The sequence below is a fragment of the Ranitomeya imitator genome, chromosome 1, assembly GCF_032444005.1.
Source record: "Ranitomeya imitator isolate aRanImi1 chromosome 1, aRanImi1.pri, whole genome shotgun sequence".
Taxonomy (NCBI): domain Eukaryota; kingdom Metazoa; phylum Chordata; class Amphibia; order Anura; family Dendrobatidae; genus Ranitomeya; species Ranitomeya imitator.
In genome coordinates, this window is record NC_091282.1 from 120,899,323 (window position 1) to 120,913,357 (window position 14,035).

At 46.4% G+C, this 14,035-nt stretch overlaps 1 protein-coding gene across 1 annotated transcript in view; it reads left to right on the forward strand.

Moving 5' to 3' along the window:
* The window catches only part of ANKRD31 (ankyrin repeat domain 31), a 297,365-nt gene that overhangs the window by 142,913 nt on the left and 140,417 nt on the right, over nt 1-14,035 (forward strand). The window contains exons 12-14 of the mRNA XM_069750287.1: nt 714-889; nt 1,300-1,388; nt 7,655-7,710. Coding sequence (XP_069606388.1) covers nt 714-889; nt 1,300-1,388; nt 7,655-7,710 — 321 coding nt within the window. The remainder of the gene's footprint in view (nt 1-713; nt 890-1,299; nt 1,389-7,654; nt 7,711-14,035) is intronic.

A 14,035-nucleotide genomic window follows, 5' to 3' on the forward strand; every position in this document is an offset into this window, starting at 1 on the left:
AGGATTGTGGTTGAAATCCTGCTTTATCTGATTCTCATGCAAAAAAAATGACATATTAGCACAAAAAAAATCTTAGGCCTTGTGGTCACCAACTATATATCATAACTAAAAAGGTATAAATTTGATTTCCAGCACCACAAAATAACGCACGTGTCCATCCTTGTAATCATGACTTCCAGAAGCCAACATTACAGCTTCTTCTACAGCCTGGGAATTCTGTATGAGCAAATCAGCAGGGAGCCATATTGCACTGGCCAAACCCTGGCCTGACCTACAGTCTACGGGGAAATCGTCTCTTCCCACTACAGAAAACTCTCCCCTTTCTAGGTTTTCATAGACTAGAAACAACTGCCTGTACCAAAATGCATATTGATTATCAATTTTATTTTTACAAAAACACGCTTTTTTGTGGCTGAAGTGCGGTGGGAGGTATATAGAGATTTTTCTGTAGAAATCTTTTGGAAAAAAATCATAGCATGTTACATCGCATGCCATAGGTACAAAGCTTGTCTGCCCTAAAATCATTACGGTATTTCTAGGGGAAAATAGTGTGATATATAATGGGCTGAAAGGGTGTCACATGGATTCCTTTACACATCCAAAGTTTAGATTTTGCATGCCTCTGTAGCCGTGAGCTTGCACTCTTACAATGTAAAAATGCCGAATGTTTCAAGTGTGTTAGAAAAATAATGACTTTGCATGTTATTTCCCAGGTCATGGAATCAATTATTAAAGATTGTATGCTGCTAATGAGCCAAAATAATACTGATTTTGAGATGGACCAACACCACAAGGGGCTAAGCAAGTCTCCAAAAAGAAAAGAAGCACAAGATACTCACATGAATACCATAGGGGAAGAGGAAGAGACAAAAAAAGGTTTATTGGAAAGGTACAGGTAACAAATCACTGATGAAATAATTATGATAAAACTGACACACTGACCAAAGATTGGTGAAACTCTGATCTAAGACACTGATGCACATTTGTCTGTACATTATGTGTATGTGTACAGTATGTGTTTTTTGCGTACAATAAAAAACATGGACCTCTGAAAGATTCCTAAAACTGTTATTAATGACAAATAATGAATCCCTGGGCTCAGAACTCATCTCACAATAAAAATGGCTTCATACAGCTATCACAATGGCAAAATAAAAAAAGATTGTGGGTCTTTGATGAGGGAGACAAGAAAATTAAAGGGCAATAACAGAAATTGAATGAAGTAGGAAAGTGTCTTACCTAACTCTTTTGAAGACCAAAAAGTTGTGTTCAATTAGATCTTTTGTTATTTTCTTGCAGAACATGCAGAGTCTCTGACAGTGAAGGATTGTTCCAAAGCGCCAAATCTTCTACTGAATTAATGGGTAGCAGAAGCAAGAACGCAACAGGTGATAGAATTAAAATTAGCTTTATGTGGTACCTGAAATGTGCCATTAGGAAATTAAAATCAACCAGCAAAGAATAATACACTTGAGCATCTCTGAAGGCAGTTACACAAAAACAAAACAATAAAAATAGATTTGGTAATAAAAGGTGCTAAATTCTGCACTGCTGGAGGGGTTAGTTGGTTTATTGTAGTATAGCTGGCAGCTAGACAGTTCAAATATTTTAGTATCTTGAAGCTAACCTGTGGCTTTTCTCTGTTTGAGAATGAAGGATTGCTCATGTTAGAATCCTTATAGATTACTATGATGCTGAGTTCATGAGTTACTGCTCCAGTAAAGCCGCCAAGCAGGATTTACTGCTCTTTACCCGCAGATTAACCTTATTTCTGTGTCACTTCATTAAGGTACACAGAAACAATTGGAACCATGGCTGTTCACTTGTGCCACCAGGAGGCTGACACAAAGGCCCGGGGTCACACCTGCGAGTTCAGTGCGAGAAACTCGCATGAGTCTCTGGCATCAATACCCGGCACTGCCGCCGACTCTCAGGACCGGAGTGTGCGGCTGCATCTATTTCTGTGCAGCTGCACACTCCAGTCCCAAGTGTCAGCGGCAGTGTCGGGACTTGATTCGAGAGTCTCGCGCGAGTTTCTTGCATTGAACTCGCAAGTGGGACCCCGGCCTTTGAAATCAAAAGTTATCTTCTTACCTGCAGGCTACATTCTCCTAAAGACACTGGACTAACACTGGAAGAATTTGATCTCAGAGCCAACTGGCCACTTGGTACAATGTGGTTGATCCAGTCTGCATCCAATCAAGCATCACTGAGGTGGTGTCATACTCAGGGTGAAACTTGTAACAAACCATCCATGGTAGAACTCTCCCACATTCTCCACTGGGTGGATAACCTCCTGAGTTGTTTTTTTTTCTGGTTAATATTCCAGGAATAGAAAACTGGATTGCTGACTATATTAGTAGAAAATTGCTTTGCATGGGACAGTGATACCTTCATCCTGTAATCCACTCCCAGATATTGTATGTCAACTTTTGGGAGTCCTGGACATTGATCTGGTCATCCAGGACGAATCACAGGGTTCTACAGTTTTGGGTCCATCTACAAACAGAGCCTGGCACCAGATTCTCTATCCATTTTTAGGGTCAACGCTCTACCCTTTTCTATTTCAGAGGTCTATGGCTTCTAATTCTCAGATCAAGTCCTTCCTTCAAAGGTTCTTGGCTCACCTCCATCCTGTGCCTCTTGGGAGTTTATCTTGGTGATTGACGCTTTACAGGCTTCTCTATCGAGACCTGGAATTGTAGCCTTCCCCTTCATCATCCTGTTTATCAGAGGGGCCACTAAACTGGAGACTGATTCATGCTGCTCTGCTGTTCTCATTCTTCTCTAGGTAAAGGAGGCTTGAGTCTGGTGCCTTCCTTTCTCTCAAGTTGGTCTTTCATTTTTCATCTTAATGCATATGTTAGACTTCATCTCTTTAGTACCCCTTTATTCAATCCCACTTTCACAGCTGGACATTCTCAGTCCATTGCTTGTTGTTCCATCTAAACATTCTCATATCCTTTACATCAGGGGTCCCCAACCTGTAGCTCGGGAGCCACATGTGGCTCGCGATCCCAGTAATTGTGGCTCGCGACTGTCTGCCAGCTTGGTGCATTAGCTCCAGGTCTAGCAAACAGGTATGACAAGTAACGTATATACTCGAGTATAAGCCGACCCGAGTATAAGCCGACCCCCCTAATTTTGCCACAAAAAACTGGGAAAACTTATTGACTCGAGTATAAGCCTAGGGTGGAAATGCAGCATTTACCGGTGAATTTCAAAAATAAAAATAGATCATTATTTCCCCATAGCTGTGCCATATAGTGCTCTACACCGTTCATTATTTCCCCATAGCTGTGCCCCATATAGTGCTCTGCACCGTTCATTGTGCCCCATAGCTGTGCCATATACGGTGCTCTGCACCGTTCATTGTGCCCCATTGCTGTGCCATATACAGTGCTCTGCACCGTTCATTGTGCCCCATTGCTGTACCATATACGGTGCTCTGCACGTTCATTGTGCCCCATTGCTGTGCCATATACGGTGCTCTGCACCGTTCATTGTGCCCCATTGCTGTGCCATATACAGTGCTCTGCACCATTCATTGTGCCCCATTGCTGTGCCATATACGGTGCTCTGCACCGTTCATTGTGCCCCATTGCTGTGCCATATACGGTGCTCTGCACCGTTCATTGTGCCCCATTGCTGTGCCATATACGGTGCTCTGCACCGTTCATTGTGCCCCATTGCTGTGCCATATACAGTGCTCTGCACCGTTCATTGTGCCCCATTGCTGTGCCATATACGGTGCTCTGCACCGTTCATTGTGCCCCATATCTGTGCCCATATACGGTGCTCTGCTCCGTTCATTGTGCCCCATTGCTGTGCCATATACGGTGCTCTGCACCGTTCATTGTGCCCCATATCTGTGCCCATATACGGTGCTCTGCACCGTTAATTGTGCCCCATTGCTGTGCCATATACGGTGCTCTGCACCGTTCATTGTGCCCCATTGCTGTGCCATATACGGTGCTCTGCACCGTTCATTGTGCCCCATTGCTGTGCCATATACGGTGCTCTGCACCGTTCATTGTGCCCCATTGCTGTGCCATATACGGTGCTTTGCACCGTTCATTGTGCCCCATTGCTGTGCCATATACGGTGCTCTGCACCGTTCATTGTGCCCCATAGAAATCTCTGCCGCCGCTGCTGCAATAAAAAAAAAAACACATACTCACCTCCCTTGATTGCAGCTCCCGGCGTCTCGTTCCGGCGCCTCCATCTTCCCGGCGTCTCTGCTCTGACTGATCAGGCAGAGGGCGCCGCGCACACTGAATGCGTCATCGCGCCCTCTGCCTGAACATTCAGAGCGCAGACGCCGGGAAGATGGAGGCGCCGGCCGGGAAGATGGAGCGGCGCCCGGCGGCTGGAACGAGGACAGGTGAATATGCTATACTTACCTAGTCCTGGCGATCCTCGCGCTGTCCCTCTGCCTGGTCTTCGGTGCCGCAGCTCTTCCTGTCAGCGGTCACCGGCACCGCTGATTAGAGGAATGAATAGGCGGCTCCGCCCCTATGGGAGGTGGAGCCGCTTATTCATATCTCTAATGAGCGGTCCCACGTGACCGCTGAAGAGGGGAAGAAGCTGCAGCACAGAAGCCCGTGGGACGGCAGGGACAGCGCGAGGATCGCTGGGACTAGGTAAGTATACCTCAGCGCCCTCACCCCCTCACCCGCCGACCCTGCCACCCACATTGACTCGAGTATAAGCCGAGAGGGGCACTTTCAGCCCAAAAATTTGGGCTGAAAATCTCGGCTTATACTCGAGTATATACGGTACATCTCAAAATTGTGAAATTTTGAGTAGCCCAGCACAGAAGATCAGATCTAGATGCACATATACTGGTCTTAGGGGTTTAGAGATGTTTTAGGTATGGTACGCTGGAGGATGATACTACATATTAGAAGAGGTTCCTGAAGCTGGATGCAACAGTGTGTTGGGAGTCCTTGATGGGATAATACTGAATTGGGGCATTGTGGGAAACCCTGGGTCTCAGTGTACTGCTTTGGAGTGATTTCTGTGGAAAAGCTTCGGTTATCATTATACCCGTAATGGAGGCTTTGGTTGACACGACTTTGAGGGGGACAGAAGCAGGATGTTGCTCGTGACCCCCTCTCAGAGCTGAATGTGGCTCTCAACCCTATCTCAGTGCTGAATGTGGTTCTCAAAGTAAGAAAGGTTGGAGACATTACATGGTGCATGTTTTTTGCGAATGCCAGCCTTATCAGGTAGGCTCTACAACAGCTGTGGCTCAGCCTGCTCTGGCATGGCCTACTTTTCTTTTTTTGCTATAAATAGTGGTATGTAAAAGTCTGGGCACCCCTTGGTCAAAATTACTGTTATTGTGAACAGTTAAGCAAATTGAAGATAAAGTGATCACTAAAATGGTTGAAGTTAAAAGTGACACATTTCCTTTGTATTTTGGGTAAAATATATATATTTTTTGATCTTTTACATTTTAAAAATTTCAAAAAGGAAAATGGGCTGATACAAAAGTTTGTACACCCTGGATGGATAGTACCCAGTAGTAGTAGTAGTAGTAGTAGAGTAGTACCCTCTTTTGCATGTATCACAGCTTGTAAAAGCTTTTTTAGCCAGCCAAGAGTCTTCCAATTCTTGTTTGAGGGATTTTCATCCATTCTTCCATAGAAAATACTTTGAGGCCAGTTCTTTGAGATTCCTGGGTCGTCTTGCATGCACTGATATTTTGAGGTTTAGCCACAGATTTTCAGTGATGTTCACATCAGGGTACTGTGAGGCCATTGTAAGACCTTCAGCTTGCGCCTTTTGAGGTAGTTGTGGATTTTGACGTGTGTTTAAGATCAGTATCAATTTATAGATGCCATCATCTTTTCAACTTAAGCTTTTTTTCATATGGTGTTATGTTTGCATCAAGAATTTGTTAAAATTTCATTGAATCCATTCTTCCCTGTACCCGTGAAATGTTCCCTGTGCCATTGGCTGCAACACAACCACAAAGCATGATTGCTTCACCCCCTTGCTTAATGGTTGGCGAGATGTTTTTTTTTCCTGAAATTCTGTGCCCTTTTTTCTCCACACATACCTTTGCTCATTCTGGCCAAAGAGTTCTATTTTATCCTCATCGGTCCACAGGGATTGTTCCCAAAATGCATCAGGCTTATTTAGATGTATTTTATGGTGACAGTGCAGGAGAGGTTTTCTTCTGATGACTCTTCCATGATTGCCATATTTGTGCCGGTGTCTCTGAACAGAAGAACAATGTACCATGACTCCAGAGTCTTCTAAATCTTTCTGAAGGTCTTTTATAGTCAAGCAGGGTTTCTGATTTGTCTCTCTGCAGCTCTCACTGAAATTTTGATTGGTCTTCCAGAGCTTATCTTGACCTCCACTGTTCCTGTTAACTGCCATTTCTTAATTACATGTCGAACTGAGGAAAAGGCAACTTTAAAACGCTTTGCTATCTTATATCCTTCTCCTGCTTTGTGGGCCACCACCATTTTTATTTTTTAGAGTGCTAAGCAGCTGCAAAGAAGAACCAATGGCTGCTGTTTTTGGCACAAGTTATTGGGGGCTGGGTCTTCATAAAGCTTGGAAATTTGCATCACCTGGCCTTTCCTAATGATGTTAGGGAACAAGCCATAACCCTAACAGGCTAATTAAGGCCTGAAACCTTGGTCAAAGTTTTCTGAGCACATAAATCTCTAAGGGTGTTAAAACTTTTGCATTGTCCCATTTTCATTTTTGAAATTTTTAAGGTGGAAAAGTGAAAAAAAAATTGGGGGGGGGGGGGGGGCCTAAAATACAAACTTCAACTTCTATCTATACAATCTTCAACTTGCTTAACTGTTCACAATAACAGTAATTTTGACCAGGGCTGTCCAAATGTTTACATGCCACTGTACATCGTATTACCCACCCAAACCAAGAGGACTGCTTTAGAATGTCTATGATTCAGAAAGCGATAGAACTACTGCTCATGCACATTCGCCCGCACCATTTTGCTAGAGAAAAAAAATTTAGAACACAACGCGATTTTGATGAACTTACATTTTTTTTTTACCCCACAATAGTATAGGCATAAAGGCATATACTGTAGGCATGTATCACGCTACAGTGCAGTTGCTGCAGGCGCCATTTTGATGAATTTAATTTTTTTATCTAACCCCACAATAGTATATGCAGTATGTAAAATAGGGGGCAGGTTAGTGAAGGATCAGTGATCTGTCATAAGCCCATACAGTTGCGTATGTAAGCAGAGCACCACATAAAGCCCCTACTACAGGCCGCCCCGGAGCTCAAGAATCTCAATAACTGAAAACTGCAATTAAAGATTAAAAAACAACCACAAGACAGATTTCATCAACCAAGGTATCATTTTAATCAGTATAACGGTGCCAACCTGACACTGTCTGTAGTTTATTGAGCACAATCCTGCTGACAGGTTCGCTTTAAGTTAGTGTAGCCTGCAGTGTAGGAGCTAACTTTTGTAATTCTTAGTATGAGCCTCCTGATGGTTGCAGTTACCACTCATGATTAAAAAACTCTTATGTACCTCTTTATTTGCAGGTACATAACATTACTGGTTCCCTTTAAAGCTCACATGAATGAGGTATAGAAAATAAATGAACATTCAGAAAGAACAGCACTTATGAAACTCTTTTTCTTGTAGTAAGCCGTGGGAGGAAGAGAAAAAGTAAGCTTAGCCAACCATATGTGTGCAAGAAGGTTAGTTTCCAAATATATGTTCTACCTTCAATGTAATTTGTAGAGATATGAGTTGAGATTTATACAACAAGTGGGTTGGCTTCCTCAGCATGATCCCCTGAGGGAGCCGACGCGAAACGCACCTTGGGGCTGGTGATGTCTGTGTCATGCTTTATTTCACAATATGGGTAGGAACCTGCAGGGACATAGTGGGGTCTGAATATATTAGCTTTCATCTTATTTCAGGCTCAGACCTACTATATAGCATTCATTTTTTCCCCACCGTCTTCTATTGTCTCTGAGGTTTACATAAGCACTATGCACTTTACTACCATAGTTAAAATGCCCAATATGGTTGTACACGCCGCTCTCTACCTGATTCTGTCTCTGTATTGTCTCTATTACTGACTTGCATATATTATATTGCTGTCGTGGTTGTGGAACCACTGTGCCTCGGACTGTGGGGAGCCTGGAGGGGCGTGACTAAGCGAGCAGCGGACTGTTCACCAGAGCCTCTGATGGTGAGGTTAGGCTTGGCTCCCGATGTACACCAGGTGCCACTCCAGGACAGACCAACAAACGCTCGGCAGCTGGACCCGGAAGGACAGACTGGATATTAGATCCCAGCAGGCAGAGTTTGTATCAGAGTGCAGCAGGTAGGATTTGCACCAGAGTGCAGCAAGGACTGGTATGCCAGCTTATACAACTTAGACTGCAGAACAGGAAGGTTGCTCAGGCACCTCCCCAGTGGAGAGGAAGCAATATATACATACTGCCCCAGTCATTAGCTGGGGAGGAAATAGCAAGTGCACGCGCTGGCCCTTTAAGAGGGCAGAAGCACGTGCTCTAAGGAGATGGCTAAGGGCCCGGCTTGAAGCTCTGCTGGAAGTATGCGGAGTGAGTGAAGTGACACACTTGCTGTCAGAGCAGGGATCCGGTGTGGTGCTAACAGTTGCCCCCCCCACTTTACGCCCCCTCCTCTGCAAGCCATCAAGAAAGTTCCGGAGGAGAATCGTCGCATGAATATTCTCCTTAGGCTCCCAGGATCTCTCCTCGGTGCCAAAACCCAAACAACAAGGAAGAAGGTCTTGCCTCTCACCCTCTTCATGGCCAAGATGTTCTGCACCTCAAAAACGTCATCCGGGCATCGTACTGGAATCCTTGAAAAGGGGCTCAGGATGACTGGCTTCAGCAGAGAGACATGAAACGAATTCAGAATCCGTAATGAAGGAGGTAACTTCAGTTTATAGGAGACCTCGTTGATCCGCTTCAGCACCTCGAAAGGTCCGATAAAGTGAGGACCCAACTTGTAAGAGGAAACCTTCAGTCGTACGTACCTGGACAAGAGCCATACCTTGCATCAAGGATCCAGGCACCTTTTGTCTGCATGTCTCTTCATATGGGCAGAGGATGCTTCTAAAGTGGCTTTGATATCCTCCCACAACTTTACAAAAACCTTGGAGAGGACATCTGCTGCAGGCACCTAATTTTGCTACTAAATAATGGGAAAACGTATTGACTCGAGTATGCATTATCCCTTCATCCCTATCCTGGAATGCATGGCTCCCCATCTCTGTCCTTGTATGCATGGCTCCCCGTCCCTGTCCTTGTATGCATGGCTCCCCCTCCCTGTCCTTGTATGCATGGCTCAGTGTCCCGTTCTTGTATACATGGCTCCTTATCCCCGTCCTTGTATGCATGGCACCTTATCCCCTATCCTTGTATGTATGGTTCCTATAAAAAAAACAAAACATCCTACTTACCATCTCTGCGCGCCCTCGCTGTATCTCGTTCTGGCAACAGCAGCTTTTCCAGCCGATCGATCACGTGGCCCTGCTCATTAAGGTAATGAATATTCACTCCACACTTAATGATAATTACAGCTACCAGTTGCTTTAGGTATGTTTCTATGCGCTTTCTACATCTTACCACTGGGATTTTAGCCTATTCCTCAAGGCAAAACTGCTCTAGCTACTTCAAGTTAGATGGGTTCCTCTGATGAACAGTAATCTTCAAGTCTGACCACAGATTCTCAATTGGATTAAGGTCTGGGCCACTTCAAAACATTTACACATTTCCCCTTAATCCACTTGAATGCTTTCTTTAGCAGTATGTTTTGGGTCATTTTCTTGTTGGAATGTGAACCTCTGTCCCAGTCTCAAATCACTGACAGACTTAAACAGGTTTGGCTCAAGAATATCATGAAGCAATCCATGAAATGAGGAAAAAAGCAGCAACACTCCGTATCACGTGTCATAAAAACCTAAGTCCTGTATTTGAACAAGCTTTTCATGGACAAGGTTCACTAAGGCAGGACTAGTGCAGGCATGCAGGCAAAAGAACAGGACTACGGACGTTTCGCGTTTAACACGCTTCCACACGAAACTGCCGTAGTCCTGTTCTTTTGCCCGCATGCCTGCGCTAGTCCTGCCTTTGTAAACTTTGTCCATTAAAAGCTTGTTTAAATAAAGGACTTAGGTTTTTATGACACGTGATGTGGAGTGTTGCTGCTTTTTTCCTCATTTCATGGATTGTTTCAAGTGTGTTTCTTCAAGCAAGCACCTCCATAACCGTGAGTTCACCCAGTAAAGTGTCGTTGACTCAGATTCCACCCACTCTACCAGTAAGTAGACTGTTTCTTAGTGCCATTCTAATTTTTCCTTCCTTTGGATCACTTTAACATGATGCTGCCACCACCATGTTTCAATGTGGGGATGGTGTTCTTGTGGTGATGAGCTGTGTTGGTTTGGTGCTAGACATAGCGTTTATCTTGGTGCCCAAAAAGTTCAATTTAGGTCTCATCTGACCACAGTACCTTCCTCCATATATTCGGGGAATCGCCCACATGTCTTTTGGCAAACTCAAGGCGAGCCTCACAATTTTTCTGTATATGTAAAGGCTTTTTTTCTGCCCCCTCTTCCATAAAGGCCACCACTCGAATGTACGGCTTATTGTGGTCGTATGGACAGATACTTCAGTCTGCTTGGAAACTCTGCACCTCCTTTAGGGTTTGGTCTCTGTGCTGCCATTCTGATTAACACTCTCCTTGCCCGAGCTGAGAGATTTGGTGGGCAGCCTTCTCTTGGCAGGTTTGTTGTGGTACCATATTCTTTCCCCTTGATGATAATGGATTTGATGGTGCTCAAGGGGATCATCAGAGATTTGGATATTTTTTTTTAATAACCCAACCCTGACGTGTATATACTGACAAACCATGTGACACTTTGATTTCACACAGTTGGACTTCCGATCACTAAGCATGTGACTGATAAAGGTAATTGCTTGCACCAGATATTTTTAGGGGCTTCAAAGGAAAAGGTTGAATACATATGCACATGCCAATGTTTATTTATTTTATCCCATAAAAGGACAGGCCGGAGCGAGCCGCCCCCTCCCCCCCGCGGCTAAGTGAAGGCCATCATGACATGGGATAGGAGAGGAGGGGGGTGGGCGGTTTTTAGGCTAATTAGAGGGGTGGGGGGCTAGTGGTAGGGGATAATGTAAGGGGCAGGGGGCGGGGGCAGGTCAGTTCCAGCTCACCTTCGCAGAAGCATGGCCAGCGTGGACGCCGTCCTGGAGAGCCTGAGGGCGGCTGCACCTTCTCACCCTCCTGGCTGGCTGGAAGCGCAGGTGGCTCACCTGGTGGACGGCGGTGGAGGATCCTAGTCAGCGGTCCCCCCTTTGGAGCGGCGAGCTCGGCGGTCACGGCCCCCCGAGCGGCTGTCGCCAGATTCCGGGCCACGTGCCCCCCGTAGGGGTCCCCCTGCTCCAGGGCTGAGGCCTCGACAGCCTTCTGCGACGGCCGGGAGTGTGGCTGGCATCAGACAGCGTGTTACTCACCAGCTCGGACAGTATCTTCCCCTGGCACCTGGAGTCCGGATCCGGTGCCTCATGTACCGGCGTCGTTCCGGAGCAGCGGGTCCGATGGTCAGCTCCAAGGTTCAACGGTGGACGGGTCGGTGGCGGATTGGGCGGTCCGCGGATGTCCGGATACCAGCACTCCGGCTGGAGGGACCACAGATCCCTTGCAGCCCGGTGAGTATGCGTCTGTGTCTCGTTTTTGTCCTTCTGATGCGTGTTCACCTGCAGAACTTGCTGGCGAGATTGGATCGCGGTGTGGGTCCGCAGGGGTGTTTGGGAGCTTGGTCGGGCTCACAGCGTGGACCCGGTTAGTGCAGCGGCGGCACAGGTTGAGGTCACGGAACCGGTTTCCATTTCTGTGCAGACGGAAAAAGAGAAGGAGTGTAGGATCCACTTAGATGATAGGGCGCACAGGGAGGTAAACGTGTGTTTTGAGGGCCCGTTGGGGGCGCACCTTAAGAAAGAGGTTAGAGAAAAGATAAGTAAAGATGAATATGTGGAAATTTTTTCACTGCTTCTGCTAGAAAAATTTAATCTGGATAAGGGGAAGAAGGAGGATACGAAAAAGGAGGAGGAGGAAAAACGGCGGTGGCGTTTGATTCCCCAGACTTTTGCTAATTGGCTTCAGGCTTTCGCCATCCTGGCCAGTGTCATTGGCGAGAAGGCGCCCGAGAATTGTTCGGGTTTATCTTGCTACATGGATTCCAAGAGTGAGGCTCACAGGGTGTATGGCGGTCAGGCGTGGCTTAGGTACGACAAGCAGTTCAGACCGAGAAAAGCTGTTCGGCCGGCCAGAAAGATATTGGTCTCTGGTGGCGGGTAATGGCGCAGTACAAGTTCGGTAACCCCTTTCACGGGGGGGCCGGTGGTTCTGGCAAGGTTCACAGCCCGGTGCTGACGGTACCTCAGGTAATGCGGGACAGGCAGGTGGACAGAAATTGGGTGTCTGCTGGCAATTTAATGAGGGCAGTGCAAATTTGGAGTCAAATGTAAGTTTAAGCATTTGTGCTCCCACTGCAGCTGTACCTCCCACGGAGCCGCAAAATGTTTTAAAAAAGGCAAGGCAAAGTCAAGTTCAGGTAATTCCCATTGGGGAGACACCGGTGAAGGTGGAAAGGATGGCCCCTTATCTAAATAGATACCCGGATAAGGAAAAGGCATCCTTGTTGTTGTCAGGTTTTACGGAAGGTTTTGTTATTCCGGCCCCTTCATTTGCGGTTCCCTTAGTTAAAAAAAATTTGCAATCAGCTTTGTTGCATGCTGAGGTGGTTTCGGAAAAATTACGCAAGGAGGTGGTGCTGGGCCGCATGGCGGGCCCATTTGAACATGCTCTGTTTGAGGATTTAGTCGTCTCCCCTTTGGGGGTAGTCCCTAAGAAAGAGGTGGGGAAATTTCGTCTGATTCAGCATTTGTCGTACCCCAAGGGGCGATCGGTAAATGACGGCATTGATCCGGAGCTGTGTTCGGTGGTGTACTCATCGTTTGATGAGGCGGTGGTTTGGGTGTAAAAATGCGGGAAAGGAGCCCTTCTTGCCAAAACAGACATAGAATCCGCTTTCCGCTTGTTGCCGGTTCATCCGTCTAGTGTTAGACTTATTGGTTGTTTTTGGGAGGATCGATTTTTTTTTTGTCGAGGACAAAGTGGCAGGCCTTCGGGACGATGTGTGGCGGGCTGGTCGCCTGCGCAAGTTGCCTTTGCGAGAGTTGCAATCATTGCTAGGAATACTTAATTTCGCTTGTCGAGTCATGCCGATGGGCCAAGTTTTTTCTAGGAGGTTGGCTAGCGCTACAGCGGGAGTCAAGGCTCCTCACCATTTCGTACGGTTGTCGGCCGAGCACAAGGAGGATTTGGCAGTTTGGAGTGAGTTCTTGAAGACTTATAATGGCAGGTCCTTGTTTATCGAGGGTGTGATTGACAATGAGTCTTTGGAGTTATTTACCGATGCAGCCGGTGGGTCGGGTTTCAGAGCGTACTTTCAGGGACAATGGTGTGCGTCAAAATGGCCAGCGAGTTGGATTTCCTCTGGCCTGGTTCGTAACATTGCGCTGTTGGAAATTTTTCCTATTTTGGTAGTGGTGCATTTGTGGCAGGGGATTTTTCAAAATAGGCGAGTTCGTTTTCACTGCAATAACATGGGGGTGGTTTGTGCGATTAACAGCTTGTCCGCGTCATCGCCTCCGGTGGTGCGTGTGTTAAGGAAATTGGTGTTGTTGTGTCTGACTTTGAATGCACACGTAACAGCGTCGCATGTGCCGGGAGTTTGTAATTCCATCGCTGACTCTTTCTCGTTTACAGTTCGATCGTTTCCAGTCTTTGGCCCCGGAGGCTCAAGTGATCGGTTTGGAATGCCCTGCGGAACTTTGGCTAGTGGTATCCGGGACGCTGAGGCGTTGATTAAGGCGTCGTTGGCTCCTAGAACTTGGGAGGCTTATCAGGCGATTTGGAGTGAGTGGGAGGACTTGTTTTCGGCGGCGTCCGGTGGGT